General features: G+C 36.9%; 1 protein-coding gene across 1 annotated transcript in view; it reads left to right on the top strand.

Annotated features, from left to right (window-relative positions):
- Nucleotides 1-17,086, top strand: part of TRHDE (thyrotropin releasing hormone degrading enzyme) — a 213,906-nt gene that overhangs the window by 106,787 nt on the left and 90,033 nt on the right. Inside the window, exon 7 of the mRNA XM_063396448.1 lies at nt 10,308-10,373. Coding sequence (XP_063252518.1) covers nt 10,308-10,373 — 66 coding nt within the window. The remainder of the gene's footprint in view (nt 1-10,307; nt 10,374-17,086) is intronic.

The following is a 17,086-nucleotide window of genomic DNA, read 5'->3' as shown; positions in this document are numbered from 1 at the left end:
GGCTGATTTTGCTGATACACATCCTGGTTTAGATCAATAACAGAGGAGCAACAGTTACAAGTGTTAAAGTAACTAGGAAGAAATTGTAAGAATTAGAAGTAAAAAATAAATTTCAGTTAATGAAAGAGAGTAAAAGGAACAAAAAACTTGACATAAGAATATGGTCAATATTTTGATCAAAATATGATCCTGTAAGATTTCTACTCAAATGGAACTCTCCAAAAACACCTCTGGCACACTGTTTTGTTGTTGTTGCTGTTCTTTTTAAAGGTATATTTAAGTACCGAATAACTTATAAAGCTTGAAGGAGATATTTAAAAAGAGAAATTAGAATGACAGGTTTAGTTATAGATAGTTGCAAATCAGTCTTAGGCAAATGGATTGAGATTCTTATGTGGTATTTAGTGAACTAAAAAAGAATATTATTTTTTCTTGAAGATTTTCATATAAAGGCATATACTTTAATAAATATACTTTATTAAAACTTTAATAAAAAAGTATATTGTTCCTTTGTCCTTGTCACTAGTGTCAGAACATGTAAGAGGGATTTTGGTGGTGAGGTCAAGTAAAACTCGTGTTGTAAGTTGAGTCACGATAGCATTTTATCTGGGCAATGGATAACATTTTATTATTCAAGAAAAATGATGTGACAATATCCAGCTGAAGAATATGATTATTTATGGTTATATAGCCCTGAATTTTCTTCTATGTGTCATGTTCCTAAAATTTGCAATGGAATTTATGACTAAGACAAGCATTTCACCAAAGCCATCTTACTATCTGACCATTTTGGTATTATCTAGCCCTAGAACAGCTGTGTTTGTCAAAACAGAAATTGATTATGATTTCCAAGTGAAAAGCTCTCCTTGAATATAATGTTGTTTTTTCAGTGATGTTTTGGCATCAGATAAATGGCCTTTCATTTTGTAAAAACAACATAAGGTGCCTTTATGCATCTTTGAGGATTTAATAAATACATAACAAGTTTGTAGCTATATTTGCTGATGTGAAAGATACTGGTTTACCCATGCTGTAAATAAAGTTTTAAAAAACATGTAAGTTTATTTTCTTTATTAAAATATATCCTGGTTTTATTGCTAAATGTTAACAGCATGTTAATTTGTGAGTGTGCACTGCTTGATAAGCAAATAGCAATTGGAAATTCTGTTGCTTTAAAAAGTAAAGAAGATTAATTAAATGACTGATTTTTTTTTCTAGTCTGTATCATTAAAATCAAGTAAGGATGGTTTTGGGCTCCTTTTAATGAATAGTCCCTTAATTTTTAAAAATTAATGCCAATTGCAGGGAAACCAGTCAGCCACAATTAGCCAAGTACATTGAAGTTCAACTTTAAGTATGTAGGCTGCAGAATTTATTTGGGTTGCTTGTGTGCTTAAGGTACTTCAGTGCATCACTGAATGATTGCGTGGGCAAAAACCCTCAGGATTGTCTCATATTGTGACATTTGTTACCAGTATGCTGCATGATCTGCATGTACCTATCTCCTTCCATGCTTCTTCCCATGGCTTTTATGTGAGTTATCCAAAGACAAAGCCTCTAGGAATTAATTTAAGCATTTTACATTTCTGTCACGGGGAGGAAATCATAGGCACATGTTTACTCATTTAAACAAGTATGTTCTGTTACCCTAATCAAATAAGGAAGCATTTGCACTTATCAAATTCACTTGATTTAGGCTTCTTTTTTTTTCTTGTAATATTTGGAGGCGCCATTGGAGAATACAGAAAATAGCTACGCTGTTGTATTACAGTGCTCATTTTCTGAAAATGAAAGAGAAATTTAGTGCTGGTGACTCATGATACAATCTAATTAATTCTCTGAAAAGAATTTCTCAGTGGGTACTTATGCAGTTCTCAGAGATGAGATAGTTTTGATAGAGACAGCTGAAGAATACCAGAGAAGCCTTTGCAATTATCTCTGCTCTTACAACTTGATAGAAGTACTTTAGCAAAGGTCTCTCTGGAGCCTGCAACAGGATCATGTTGTAACTGATGTCATGAATAGGACACTCTTGTTCCATAGTTGTCAGAGTAAGGCCACATAAGATAAAAGACTGTTCAGATGATAAAGGTAGCAAAGTAAAATACACTTTGGTATACCCTCCTGTCTGGAAGCTGAGGAATGACTGGATTCTCCCTTTGTGGGAAAATGAAAAAAAGGAGTATACAGTGAATATGTTTGCTTAAGGAAATGCAGCTGAAGTGCAATACCTGTGTTTGAATGTGGTTACCCAGTGTTCAGTTGCTCATATGGGAGAATTCAGTAAATTCAGTGCACTGCATGTAGTGTAACGCAGCAGATCAGTAAACCAAGTTTTTAAATAATTCATTTACATACATGTGCCTCTGTCTAGGTTTGAGCAAATTCTGCAGATGTGGCTTAGTCAAAACGTACTTCTTTTGTGTTAAATATCTCCAAGATTCAACATAATTCTATTTCTTTAAAATTATGTAATTATTTTCCAAATGTCACATTTTTGTTATGTGTTTGGTGTACATTATTCTTTTGCTTTAATTCATGCTGTGTTTTCCCCAATAAGCTAAATTTCATGAAGTATCCAGCTGTGGTTGCTTAGTACCAACAAAGAATGATTGTTTTGAAAAACGTGACTTGGATATTACTTGTTAGGGTTCATATTACAAAATTAAAGTGCAAATGTGCATTCTTTGTATAAGTGCTTTGTAATGTGCTCTTTTAATGTTTGAAATGAACTTAGACTCACAGAATTATCCAGGATTTTGAGAAATAAAGAATAATGTATGAATTCAATAAATTTAAGAGGAAATGATACTCACTTACTTAAAAGCCCATTTAATTGTGGATATCCTTAGGTTTCCATTTGACAAAGAACTCTAAAAATATGTTCAACGTATAAAAGAAAAAAATTACAACCTTTATGCCTCTTTTTATTACATTTGCAGTTCTAAAAGAAAGTCCTTCTTTGTGTGTTTCGTGAAGAAAAGATAAATTTCAACCAGTACTTAAAACACATTAGCCAAAAATTGCCATTTCCTCTGTGTTCTTAGGTGATTCTGGTGCGGTAGTGTATGCCTGACTTGTCTGCGTGTAACAGATATCGCTTTGGCTTATTTAGGGATGGCATACCATGGGCAAAGTGTGAAAGAGGGACTGAGATTTTTAAGGATCTGCCAGGGGAGTAGAGATTTGTGTTGGACTTTTCTTGCAGAAGAATGGGTCAATTCCCATGCTCAGTTTATCCTTTGTGACAGGTTGCAGAAACTGTCAGTTGAGGTAGGTGTATGGGAAACAGGAGCTGAGAGAACTGTTGTTAGGAAGTCTGCAGATCTGAGTGGCATCCACCTGCACCTTCTGAGGTTAACCAGATGTGGAGCTGCAGATCTTCAGGCAATGGGGTGTAGACCATCCTGGGAAATAGTTGCTATGCCAGAGAATTGCTTGGGCTAGTGAGTTTGTCGTTCCTCTCCAGTGAGATGGGGACTCTGTAGGGTATAAAGGGTAAGATAACTGAGCACATGGATTAGTATGTTTATCTTCATGGTCATCACTGCTGCAAAGGGGAATTTGTTCTTGCTGTCCAGCTGGAGTTCTTGAGGGGAGAGTGAGTAGACCATGGATTTCAAAAAAGTTTTTGACAAGGTACATCACCAATAGCTCAGGGGAAATAATTTTAAGAAAGAACTATTTAATGTGAATGTACTGTGACTGATGAATTAAAACCCACCAATACTAGTATACATCAGGTATATACCGGTATACTGATTCTCATCTTAAGTTAGGAGGTCTTTATGAAAGAATGATGCCTTTGTGTGTGCCTATATGTGGTTTGAGTCTTGTTCTAATCAGTGAAAAGGAAGCTGATTTTAAGAACTTACTATTGATAACAATAGCTCTAAGAGTATGAATAAAATTTATTGTAATTGAGGCAGAGATTAGAGTAATTCACATTTCTCTTAGCTAGAGAAAAGGTAACCTTAATCTTGAATTGCAGGTTTATCAGCACACAGAAGCATAACTGTAGGTCTTCTGTTTGTGTCCCATTGTATTTGAAAACTAAGTGGTGTTATTACATATTAATCAAGACTGACTTTGAACTGACTACTGCACAATAGAAGAAAGTTAATAAATCACCTGCATTTAGTGTTGGTTTTGGTTTTGTTTATTTAATGAGAAGAAGAAACAGAATGGGTCAGGGGAGGTTTTTTGGAAATTGATGTATTAAATTTCTGTTTTAGAACCTCAGTTAATGTATTTTTTTCTGGTAGTCCAGTGTTCTCCTCCTCAGCATCTCACTCCCTGCTTACACCTTGGATACCATGGGGTGTTTTTCTCACCAGAATCCTTCCTGATTTTAGTTTTTGTGTCACAAGAGTATTTTTCTGAACGAAATCAAACAGCTTTAATTCCTAAAGAGGGGTGGCAAGGTGGATATTCAGTGGAGATAAATTGAGGTCTGTGTAATTACTATGATTGATACTTGGTGTTACATGACATAAATTGATAGGTAAGCCTGCAAAATGTTGTAACGGCCTTTGCAAACTCAAGGAGGTGTTTTTCCACTGTTTTCATATTTTTTTAATGTTATTTTGTAATTTACAGGGTAAAATATCTTCAGAGAGATTGGTGTCATCTCACTTGAGATGTTTGCCGTGTCGACACCTGCAACTGAGTAGCCCCCATCTCCCTGTATCGTCAGTGAAGATAAACAGGCAGTTTTAGAGTGAAATTCATCTGTCCTATTTTAGATGCATGTCTTTGGATGAACCAGGATGAACTGAAGTGCTTGCTTCTCTCTCCTTTGCCTTTAAAGGAGGTCTAGGCAGCTGCATCAGCTGTGTACAACTGAGTAAGCATCACTTAGCTGCAATGTAGGCATTTGCACTCAGTCAGATGAATCTCAGTCCTGTGGTTAAAACAAAAACAGCAAAGCATGCAAAAGCGCAACTAAAAAGAAGAAGAAAAAATTGATGTTGCAGGAAGAAATGAAAAATTTTGTGGGAAGGAGGATGGAAGAGCTATGTGTTTTCCAGGTCAGCCTGTTACAATCTCTTTTGCTTCCCCCAGTCTAATGCATTTACAGAACAATCGATTATTTTGCCCTTACAAAAAGTCAGCTGTAGTTCATGATTTCTGTATTGTGTTACTGACATTTTTCTCTCATGAGAACATTTTAGAATAATGACATCATTTTTGGTTTTTCAAAGAATAATGCTGAAGGAGTTCCTAGCTTATTTGTATCTCTTCACATATGGCCTCTTGTCCCTGCCTCTTGGCTTCTGCAAAACCCTATGGCAGGTTTGCTGACTTTTATATTGTTCCCTTCCCTGCAACTGCTTCACCAGTTCTTTATTTCAAGTGCTCTTCTTTGCTGTCCAGTATAGAGCATCTACCTTCAGCCAGCAAGCACTCTGCCCTCTCTCCAGGGCCTTCTGTTGAGTCTCTTCTGACTACCCTTGCTAGTCTTCTTATGTAAAAGTATGGTGTGTAGAATAAAGCAAGATACAATTTTTGTTATTTGACTATATATACAAAAGGATCACCCCAGTTTTGCACTTCCACAATTCAGGAGTTCTGCTAGAATGGGGGATCAATATCTGTAAGGCCTTTTTGGACACTGCAGTTGAATTCATCTCACTGCACTTTAGATGTTTGTGGCACGGATGTGTACATATGAGCTAGTCACTCAAGCCTGCTTTTGGAGTGAATTACAAGAGATGGGTGCTTTTAGAGTACAATTCCCAATCTGAGATTTGCTTAAAAGACTAGATAAAGTGCATCCAGAGGTGACTCATAAAGCCCATTGACTATAAGGGAAGTCTAAACTACTGAAGTGATTATAATCAGAGGTGCTACAGATACCTGCACTGAATTAAGTGTATCACTTCCTGTGTGGCCCTGTAGCAGTAATGTGTTGTAGCAGTAGTAGTCATGTTTTTGTGGGTTCATACATAAGATTTAATTTGTTTCCTGTTAGACAAAATTCCATTTGGTACTATCTTTTGTATTAAAAAAAGTTATAAGATGCAAGTTGCAAGTGAAACTATTAAGGAATTCAAGTATAATAAAACTGAGGCATTCAGTAAGTCATAGAATTAAATTAACTTACAGTAATTGTGATCTGTAGATGTAAGATGTAGGAGTGGGTATTCAAAAATTAGTTAAAACTAATCTGGGATCAAGGATGCAATCACATTATTTTATGTTGGCACGGAGAGAATTAGGCTGCAAGGAGAGAATTAGACTGAATTCCTTAGCTCGGCTGTGCATTTTGTAGATTTTGAAGACATGTTCAGTTTGCATATAAAGGAATTATACTCCTAATTTTGGTTATGGAGTGTCTTTACCATGTTGTGAGTGTACAAGTTTCTTCAGGCGAAGAAAGCACATAAACTTCCATCCCTTCAGGCAGTGTTGGCTCACAGAGTCCACGAGCGGGCATTTTCCCAAGAGCACTTTGCAAAAAAGACCTGTATGCACCTAATTTCCATTAAGTAGCCAACATATTCTACTTTCCTTTCTTATAGCAGTGGAGTCACAATGCTGAGGCTGAGAGAGCTTCGACTGTATCATAGGTTATATGGGGAGCGAGTGATCTTTGGCAAGTGATTTCACTAGGGTGTGCCACAGTTTCCTTTTAGTTAGCAGAATATTGGCATTAATCTTAGAGAGCACTTGTGAAATCTGCTAATAAGCAGTTTCTTCACTAGACCCAGGTAGTGCCATTAATCATTGGATGAATAACTAGTGTATTTGTCTGGGTAGACATATTAAGATAGGGTACAATGGCTTAAGGTGAGTCAGATTTTACACTGACAGGAACTCGGTATGTTTTTTGAATAGGAAAGAATTGCTTTCCACTAGACCTCTTAAACCAATGTACTTTACCTCTTGACAGGGTACTGAGTCATCCACTGCTTGGAGGAAAGCACTTAAATCATCAATAAACAGTCATTCTGCCCAGTAAGAGAGGCAGGTTCACTTCTCTAGACAGCCTGTGTTGTTCCTCTGTTGGACAAAGGTTGGCAGAGCAGAAGTGGCTCTCAGATTGAAGTGGGGAGCAGGCTCCTTGCATGTCAGGGTATTTGGAGAGTGATGCTGATAGCTTCCAGAGGGCATCTCCTGCAGCAGGACAGATTTGTTGGGATTTTTCTGTAGGTTTAGGTCTAGAAGAGAAGCTTTCACAAGGTATGGCAGCATAAGTCCTCTGGACTCTACCTAGTTTTCTGCTTGCTGGGTTGATAGGCAGTGGGAATGTCAGCATACTGGGCCATTCAGATGACCCCAAAGCTATGTGTTCTGTTTTTCCTATAACTGAATTTATTGCACATACCTTCTTCACCTCCCTCGACCCTCTGTTTAGGGTCATCTTCCAAGCTCCTCCTTTCAGTAAGCCACTCTTCTTTATGCCAGTTATTCTCTGTACCTCTTGCTTTTTATCCTCCTGCCCGCAAACCTGTTTTGCCTCCTCCCTAGTCAGAGTGCCAGTGTTTGCTGCCTTAGCCTGCTGTGCTTCCCAGAGCTGTGAACATACTGAGAGCTTCTTCTTTACTTATGAATGTGTCATTGTTCTCTATTCTGCTGACTCTCAAAAGTTCAGGAAAAGTGAAATGAATGGTTTCCTCCCATTTCTTTTTCCTCCACACCAAGGGCCTCATTTGCTCCTGTTTCTTCTCCCATCTCTCCCAAGACACTTTTTCCCCTCTTAAGGTTCTCTTGCTCTTTGAATACATTCCCCTCCAGAAACAATTCAAGAAAGCATTTGCTGTTCCTGACTGGGGAAGATGGCAGAACTGTGACAAGCCTATTGTTCTGCAAGCTGTAAGTAGTGTTTCTGGGTTTCCTGAAGGTAATCAATTGGTAGAAAGTACTTCTAAAGTAGCTGTGAAAAGAGATCTGTCTTGAGAGAATGGTCCTGCCTTGTGTCTTGACTCTCCATTCAGTCTTTGCTTGCCATTTTATTTTGTTTGCTGTATAATGGCCAGCCATAGTCCATCCAACATATGTCTAAATGTTACCTGTGAGGGAAATTCCCATAATTTCTTTACATATATATGGTAGTTCTTGGTCTATGGATAGAAGACAAGACTCTATGGGCAAGATTATATGGAACTATTTGCTTGCCTACTTTTTACAGAAATGAGTAGAGTCAAGGTGCTTATATAAATATATGTCTTTTGTTACTATGTGAAATTTAAACTGCAAGAAAGAAATCAGGGCATCCTGGAATACTAAATAGTGAGTAAGAAAAGGGATGTGTGATGAATAGAAAAATGTCTTCTTGTTGAGGATTGTGTCTGATATGTTTTATGGGTTTTTTGTTTCTGCTAGAGATGTTTTAGATTGCCCTGCCCAAGTTACTTACAGAATAAACAGGATTTATCTATTTATGAGATTTTTTAAAATCATCTGTTTATCTGCTTAAATAGATTTCTCTGCTGTTTATCTGCTTAAATGTCTCTGAGAACTTTACTCATTCTGTTTCTCTAGTAATATAAGGGCAATAATATTTCCTGACCTACAGTCTTGTCTGCTCAGGTAATAATCTGTTTTGAAAGGCATTATTTCCTGTTCTGCTGTGTGTTCCAGACATGTTTGTCTTCCAGTAAGATTATATACCACCACAACAACATATCCTAGTGTTAATAATGCAAACACCATGTTTTGGTTTATTCACTGTTCAATTCCTAAAAGCAGCTCAGTTGCTCTGAAAACTGTATAATATTTGTTGCTGCTGCCTAAATGAAGGACTTGTGTTTTCTTAAAACTTACTAATAATTTACAAATATTTTTGATTTATGCTATTATTTCAAGCATTGTTTATTACAGATAATCCATTCAGTAATTTAAAACAGTCACTGTATAAAAAATCAGTGGAACATGTGTAAAATTATCTAAAAATTGGACAACAGTTCAATTTCCAAACTACCCTGAACATTATTTAGCAGGTAAAGACATAAAGCCTTGTTTTGAAAGCTGAAGCTAGATAAATTCAAGTAAGTGAAACTAGATACCTTCCAGTTAGTAAAACGGTATGTAGTTTTGTTGTGAGAGTAAATATTAGTTGAGACACATTATATAGTACTCTGAAACATTATTCTGATCTTGAATTGTCTAAAACAGAAAGAGAAACCATAGGGGTTTTTGCCTAAATTGCTGTTTGATCTCTATTAATGCAGAATAAGTATTGTAATAGTCCTTTTGGCTTTAGAATCTGTAAATTTTTGAACCTATGTAATGTTGCTCTTTTTTTTATTATTGTCTAATTGAGTGTTAACTTAATTCCTGGACCTTCATTTCTAGATGAGGTGGTTGAGTTCTACCATCATATTTTCTTAAAGCCTTTACAATCACAAGTGTCCTCCCTCTTTTATGGTGATCCAGTACTAAGTATAACATCTAAATACTGGGATTGGAAGACTGGTTGTCTCAAAATTATATTGCAAAGTGGATCTTATAGCTAAATGGTCACATCAGATCTGCAAAGTTATTTCTGCTTGAAATAGAGCGCTTGTGCAAAGGGAAAATACACAGCAATTGTGTTTCTGAGAGTGAGTGAGAAAACACAAACAAGATACTTTAAAAAAGCTACCCTTGCAAGTATCTGTCTTTCTTGCAGTAAGCACTGAGAATTAGAATTACCTGTCTTTTAGAGCTCTAGGCTTTGCCTGAAGGGCAAGAGGGTAAGAACTGCTATAAGCAGAGAAAGGGTGCTATACAAGTATTTACCTCTTTGCAAGACAGTCTGGAAAACAACCTGAGTATTAATAAGTCAAATATATTTATCCACATCTTATAGAATTCTTATGGAAATTACTCACTTTTAGTCACCAGATCTTGAAGGCTTTTACAGAGGGAAGTAGTATCACTGAATCCTGATGTACAATAGTGTAATGGAGATAAAAAGTATAATGAATAATCACTGAGGTAGAATTTGCAATTGACACTATTTCTTTGCTCTCATTTAAAACTGGGCATTTCTGTTGAGTGCATAGAAGGGTTGGGGTCAGTCACTTGTGGAACTGACACATGCATACTGCAGCAGTGGGGAGAGTGTGTTTTTTGACCTGTGTCTTATTCAATATATGGGGCATCATATTAATATCACTTTGCCTCCTCACTTTTCCTAGCAAGCCATTTATTTGCATGATCTCCTTATTCTCTTTTTCATTCTACCACAAATAAAGATTGTATTAGCTACAGGTTTCAAGGATATTAATGTTGGGTGGAAATGCCGGCTTCTGACTGCTTTTATTGAGTTATATTGGCATTCAAGACCGGTAACGTTGTTTTTCTATTATTTCCCATAGGGTGCAGCTCTGATTCGAATGTTGGCTAACTTTATGGGTCACTCTGTGTTTCAAATGGGCTTACAAGTAAGTAAAGGCATTTCCATCTTTGTGTAGATGGGTATTTCTAGCAGTTTCTCTTGCTCTCCCTTTTTTTTTTGAAGCTATATTTGCAACAATTTGTGAAATCTTTCATTACTTTTCTGGATGTAAAATGACCATCTGAGGTACCACCATATCCCTGAAGCAGAATTGGATTGAAGATGCAGTTTCACTTATATTTCTTGGTGTATGAAGTGATTGCACTTTAACTGGCGTACATTTTTCTGTAGAGTGGCACATGAAAGCCACTTTATCCATGTGATAACTATGTGAAGGACTAGCTGAGGAAGTAGCTACTTCTCTTCACCTGTATTTGACTGCTAGTCTAACAAATAATAACAATATAAGCCAGCTGGAAAATAAACAGCCCTAAAATGAATAACCCCTTTCAGATAAATATTTTTGCCATCCCTTTCTCCACAGCAAAATCCATGAGCTTTATTTTTACCTTTAATAAGCATGGAGTGCTCTCTGCCTTAATGTTGTTTTGAAAACTCACTCTGTCTTTTAAAAGAAATTTAAAGTGGTAACATTTCTATACAAAGAAAAAGAAATTCAACATGCTGATTACCAAGGATGAACTCCTTTCACCAATAATTCATTACAAATGAGTGTTTCGTAACTATTTAAAAGCAAACAAGCCAAAGCATAAAAAACAATGCAATTCCCTCTATTCCATTGAAATCTGCTTGAGTAAATCATGTTGCAGGCAGCTGTGATTGATGAATTATGTATGATGCAGCCTGCTACTTAGAAGTGTCCTTTAAAGTAAATTGATGTTCACCTGAAATACAATTATGCTAAGTTGGAAGGAGCAATCAATCTTATCTGTTCTTAGTAAGCTTTTCATTTTGAAATTTAAATAAACTACGTCTAGGATCAGGTCATTTTTTAACAGAATAATTCTACCTGTAACCAAAATAAATTGGAAGATAAAATATAAAACAAAAATTAAATGAATGCATTGGTCATGTCAGAGAGGTGTTTTCTGTGCAAAGGCAATGAAAGGAAACTTGCTGAGGAAATGCAGCTTTTTGGAGAGTTTACAGTATATTCGGGGTTTGTAGCATAACTTGCTCATGGGACCCAGCTTGATCATTTGTTTAGTTGTAACACCAGGTCAGATCAATTAGATAAATTTCTCATCCAGATGAGAACTCCTTAAATCAGAAGTTTCCTTCATAAAATCTTGTGTATGCCAAGTGTAAAACTATCATGTCATTTTAGACAGTAAAGCTTCTGTCCTTAGTCCAACAAACTCCATATTCCAGCCAGAAACTTTTGTCTGGACAGATCTATTCACAGAGGAATTCAGTAGCACTTTTTCCCAGTGGAGTGTGTCACTCGGGGTTTTAGAAAGGAAAAGTTTTAGTGTGCACATCTGAAACCCTGTTTTTCTGTTTTCTTTGTTTGCCTGAGAAATGACAGCATGCAAGTTCTCCTGAAATAGACTGAGGAAAAAGTTTAGATCAAATAATAGCTATGAAGGGATTAATCATAATTACCATAAAGTTTTAATGGAGCTTTGATTTTTGATTTGAATGGTTTCCTATTATTTCTGCTTTGCAGTATTTTGGCTCTAAATAGAAACCATTCTGTTTGCTAATGAAAGTCTATGAAAAATCTAACTGAAAGTCTGACTAGTGCAAGTCTTGGCATCAGTTCAGTAGGAAGATGATGATTTTAACTAAAACCAGTTTGAAATCCAGATAGAGATTTTCCATGTGTATGTCTTCAAGCTGAACAAAATAAAACATTAAGTTCATAAGTTTTTCATAAGCTACAAATCATGCAGTTGGAAATATCTGTCAGTCATTTAATTCTTTGTATTTTGCAAATCTAACAATACTGTTCCTGCACTGTATATTTAGGAGGCTATAGCTTTGCTAATGATAAGGGAAACTGGAGGACTCATTTACTCTTTCTGTCATGCACTGGTTTAGGCATTTTAGCTCTTTAGTTTGGTATCATCGCTTGGGTTTTTGAATTATGTTACCTTGAATCCTGTTTTAACATGGAATTCTAATATTCAACTAAATGTCCTTTCTGCAGCCCAGCAAAATTGAATATTACTACTATTTATAAATCTGTTCAAATAACAGATATTTTGAAAATGCACTTGGTGGTTCATTCCTCCTGTGTTATTCTAATGGTTTGCTGAGTAACTGTTATAAAAGACCTCCACAGCCAGTTTTTCCAGGAGAATGCTGTGGGAAACGGTGGCAAAGGCTATATAAAGTCTAGGTAGACAAAATCCACCGCCTTTCCCTCATGCACAAAGTAGGTCATAGGAGGGGGTCAGGTTCGTCAGACAGGACCTTTCTTACAGCATGCTGGCTGGGCCTGGTGCCCTGGTTGTCTTGCATTTGCCGTGTGATGGCATTCAAGACAATCTGCTCCATGACCTTCCCTGGCACTGAGGTCAGGCTGACACGCCTGCCATTCCAGGGATCATCCTTCCAGCCCTTCTTGTAAATGGGTGTCATGTTGCTAACCTCTGGTTGTTGGCACTTATCCAGTTAACCAGAACTATGGTAGATGATGGAAAGTGCCTCAGTGAGCACTGCCACCAGCTCCCTCAGTAACCTTGGATGAATCCTGTCCCTTCCAATAGACTTTAGTGTAATTAAGTGGTGTAGGAGACTGCTGACCACTTCCCTTCAGATGTTTGGTGCTTCAGTTCTGCTCTCAGTCTCTGTCATCCAGCTCAGGGGGCTGGGAAGCCAAAGAACAGTTGGTCTTACTGGAGTCTGAGACTAAGAAGGCATTAAGTACCTCAGCCTTTTTCTCATTTTTTGTCACCATGTTATTCCCCATATTCAGCAAAGGATGGTGATTCTCAGTCCTCCTTCTGTTGTTGATACATTTATAGAAATATTTTTTATTGTATTTTACAGCAGTGTCTAGATAAAGTTCTACTTTGGCTTTGGCTCTTCAACTTTTTTGCCTGCATAACCTTGCAATGCCCTTGTAGCCCTCCTGCGTTGCTTGCCCCTTCTTCCAGAGGTCATAAACTTGTTTGAGTTATCTGAGCTCCAGACAAAGCTCTCTGTGCAGCCAGGCTGCTGGTCTTCCCCACTGGCTTGTCTTTTAGCACATGGGGATGGCCCAGCTCCTTTAAGAGTTCTTAAATGTGTTCAGCCTTCTTGGAGTCCTTTGCTCTTCAGGCAAAAGCCCAAGCTGACTCTCTCAGCAAGTGTCATAAACAGGCCAAGGTGGCAGAGTGCTGACCCCTCTCCTTACTTCTCAAAGAATTGAAAACTCTATCACTTCATAATTGCTGAGCCCAAGACGCCCTCCAATGATCACATCACCCACCAATCTTTGTTCACAAACAAGAGGTCCAGCAGGGCAGGTTTTCTAGTTGTCTTGCTCACCAGCTGTGTCTAGAAGTTAACTTCCACACACTCCAGGAACCTTCTGTACTGTTACCTCTCCACTCTGTTATATTTCCAGTATTATTTCAGTTCTTTTTAGTGTATTAGCTATGTCCTAAAATGTTTAACAGATGATAAAAAGGAGTAATTCTGACATCTTATTAAAGTAGCATAAACCAAAATGAGTAGTTCTTTATTTGTATTTGAATTGTTTGTGGTTTCATCAAAATCAAAGCATGATTCATCATCTTATTAAGAGCTAAAGAATTAGAGCTTTTATATAGGAGACACTACAGCAGATAAGGTAACCTTTGGGTTAGGGAAAGGAAGAGCAAGGTTTAGAGCAAGAAGCAAATAGGATTGCTACCTTTTTTGTTAATTGCCTGTTTTTTCTTACTCATCTGGCATGTGGACTTCTTGAAAAGCAGGTTGAGACAGCTTGGGGGTGAAAATTCCCTTATTTGTCAAAGAAAACAATCAATTGTATTAAAAAGAAAAGTTGATGGAGAAGAATGAGGCTCTTTGGTGGATACACTTTACCAATAAATATGATCTGAAGGAAATGTACAAATGTGCATATGATCTGTAACAGTTCAGGAGACTGTTCTCTTAAGGAGTCTTCAAGGAAGTAAAATTCTAGTAGAAATGCTAATTTTTAGAGTGTAGATGTCCTGGTAGAGATTCATATCTGTCAAAAATAACTGGCCTGTTCCTATGATGGTAAATATACTTGAAAGGCCGTTTGATTATAGTGTGGCAGTTCCACAAGAAAGCTGCGTCCAAGAGACTAGTGAAGGTATGATTTTTGAAAAGCCCGTCAATGATAAGATGTCTTGAATCATATGACATTTCTAACAGGAGATTTAGTTACAGACAGAACATTCTCACTGTAGCATTCCATAGACAAAAGCAAAGAGAATGTATTTCTATTGGCTGTAATGAATAATTGAATAATGACAGTAGTAGCCACAGCTGGTAACACTTGCATATGAGAAAGTTACAGCTATTATTTTTGTAGAAAATGTCTAATAAATCCTTCCTTCTCACAGTAGGTGATTTCTATCTTTTAAAAAGTTCTGGCATCTTTCATGATGTGCAATTTCTTATGCTCTAGGAAAATTCAAGAAGTGCACATCACTGAATGCCAGTAGTCTTCTTAAAAAATGGTGTTGCTCTTCACTCAAAAAGCTAATAATTAGGTAAGAAGGTGGTTAGAGCATGAAGAGGTTTGGTCAGCACCACTTGCTCTGATTATGTTTCTGAACTGCACAGATTGATAGAGGTAGAAGGAATAAGTTTGCCTTATCATTCAGTCATCACTCAGGGTGGTAATGTGCAGTACAATACTAGATTTGTGTGATATTTTCTTCTGTAGGCTGTTGTTCCAACTCTGTGCTTGAAATGGTTTCTTACATGTCTGGTGTCACTGGATTGAATTTTTGGGAAGATTTTACTGCTTTATGACAATGCATCAAGTAATCAGTGCTTGGTTTTTATTTTTTTCAAATTAAATAGAGAAAGAAATATCTGTGATTTGAATGTCTGGTAGATGTGTTTAAAAAGGCTCCTCTAATGCTGTAATGAGATATTTCTGCACTGGTTTATTTAAGTTTTCTTATATTTGGGTTGATTATTTTGGAGCCTCATCTCTATTACTGTACGTTTGTCAACACTGCATTTCATTTGCTGTGTGACAGCTCATTGATCACATAGATCTGTATCCTTTTGAACTTCACTTGCTGCTATGTATGTGTTCATCACTCACTCTGATTTAGTGCATCATCAGCAGTTTGAATTAGTTACTGTAGGAATCTCTGCTGCTGTGATAAATTAACTACTTTCTAGGCTTCACATTGTACATTTGGAAGAATTTTCATACAGTGCTCTGGATATATACTGTCTCTTTTGGTGCTATGGAGTGGCCACTGTGTTGAAACAAATTAGTCAGCCTTTCACAGGAGCTGTCAGGGGAAGTGTGGTGTTCAGGGTATTTACTAAATACAGCAAGGTTCTAATTTCAGTCACTTCCTAGTATCATACCGCTGGCTATTTAAACTTCCTTTCCTCCGCACTGCTTTTTCCTGCTTTTTAGACACCTTCAATGTGCATGAAATATTAATGAAATATTTTCATCTTTTTCCATGGTATTATATGATAATCTGTTTTTCCATAGTGTATTAAACTGTGTATCCATTTAATACCTATTTATTGTATCTTTATTACAAATTCATAACAGTTGTTTGCGATCTTTGATGAGACATCATTAGAGACTTCTTTCCAAGAGTTTTCTGTAAAGAGCATAAAAAATCTGCAAAGACAAACAAAAAAAATCAGGCATCTCAGGATCGAGGTCAGTGAAGCAGGAACTGTGATGTTTCCTTCAGATCAACAATGCTCATGGAACTACCAGTAGTCTTCCTTTGCTTAGTCAAAGGATATAATTTTTGCCACCCAGGAGGAGCATCTTTACAGCTAGACTACCTCTGGTGGTGCAGCTTGTGTATTTTCTAGATGTTGCATAAAGTACTTTTCAGCTGAATCTGCACCCACCTCCTCTGGTTTAGAAAAGCAGAGTGTATGACCTTGATGAACATCAAAGTATCATCATGATGTTCTGGCAATTAACTGTCTCAGTTGATACCAATCCCTTTATCTGAGAATTGTCAGCTGGACAACTCAAGCATGTTAAAGGGAGGACTTCAGAAATCATAGGAAATCTCATAGGAGCTGACCTCACTGTGTTCTACACTGCATATCGTACGAGATTGTTAGAATCTTTCACGTTTTTTGCCCCTCAGCATTTCTTTTGCTTCTAATTTACATCACTCTGGATTTTAGTTTACGTTTGTTAAGGGAATTCAGTGTTATGGACTGAATTCCTGTAGCTTTTTCCACCTTAACTTACACAGGTCAGCAAAAGACAGTAGGTCAGTTTCTTGCATAAGAAACTTCTGTAAGTTGTCATGTCAGAATATTTTTGTCTTTTGAAAATGTTAAAGATGTATAGCATAGTAAGGGCCAGACTTGGGTATCCCTCTAAAAATAAAAACTCTTCCTCTAACTCTGAGATTATTTAAGTATACTGTGTGTAGCAAAATGCTAATGCTTAAAGGAAAATTGTGTTTGAAGTTGCATAATTTAAATGTAAAGTTTTTGTAAAATGCTCAAGTTAATTTTATTTTTGCTTTTTTTTCCCCCTCTTTTTTTTTTTTCTTATCCTGTGTGTGCACCTTTACCAGTTTTTTCAATTAGGCAAGTACCCAGTATTTTCTGCGTAGGACACTGTCTCGTTCAGTTTACAAGATGAACCATGCTAACTGA

This window comes from Prinia subflava, chromosome 4 (genome assembly GCF_021018805.1).
Source record: "Prinia subflava isolate CZ2003 ecotype Zambia chromosome 4, Cam_Psub_1.2, whole genome shotgun sequence".
Lineage (NCBI taxonomy): Eukaryota > Metazoa > Chordata > Aves > Passeriformes > Cisticolidae > Prinia > Prinia subflava.
Note: the sequence above shows the minus strand (reverse complement) of the source record. Positions and strands in the feature narration are given on the sequence as shown.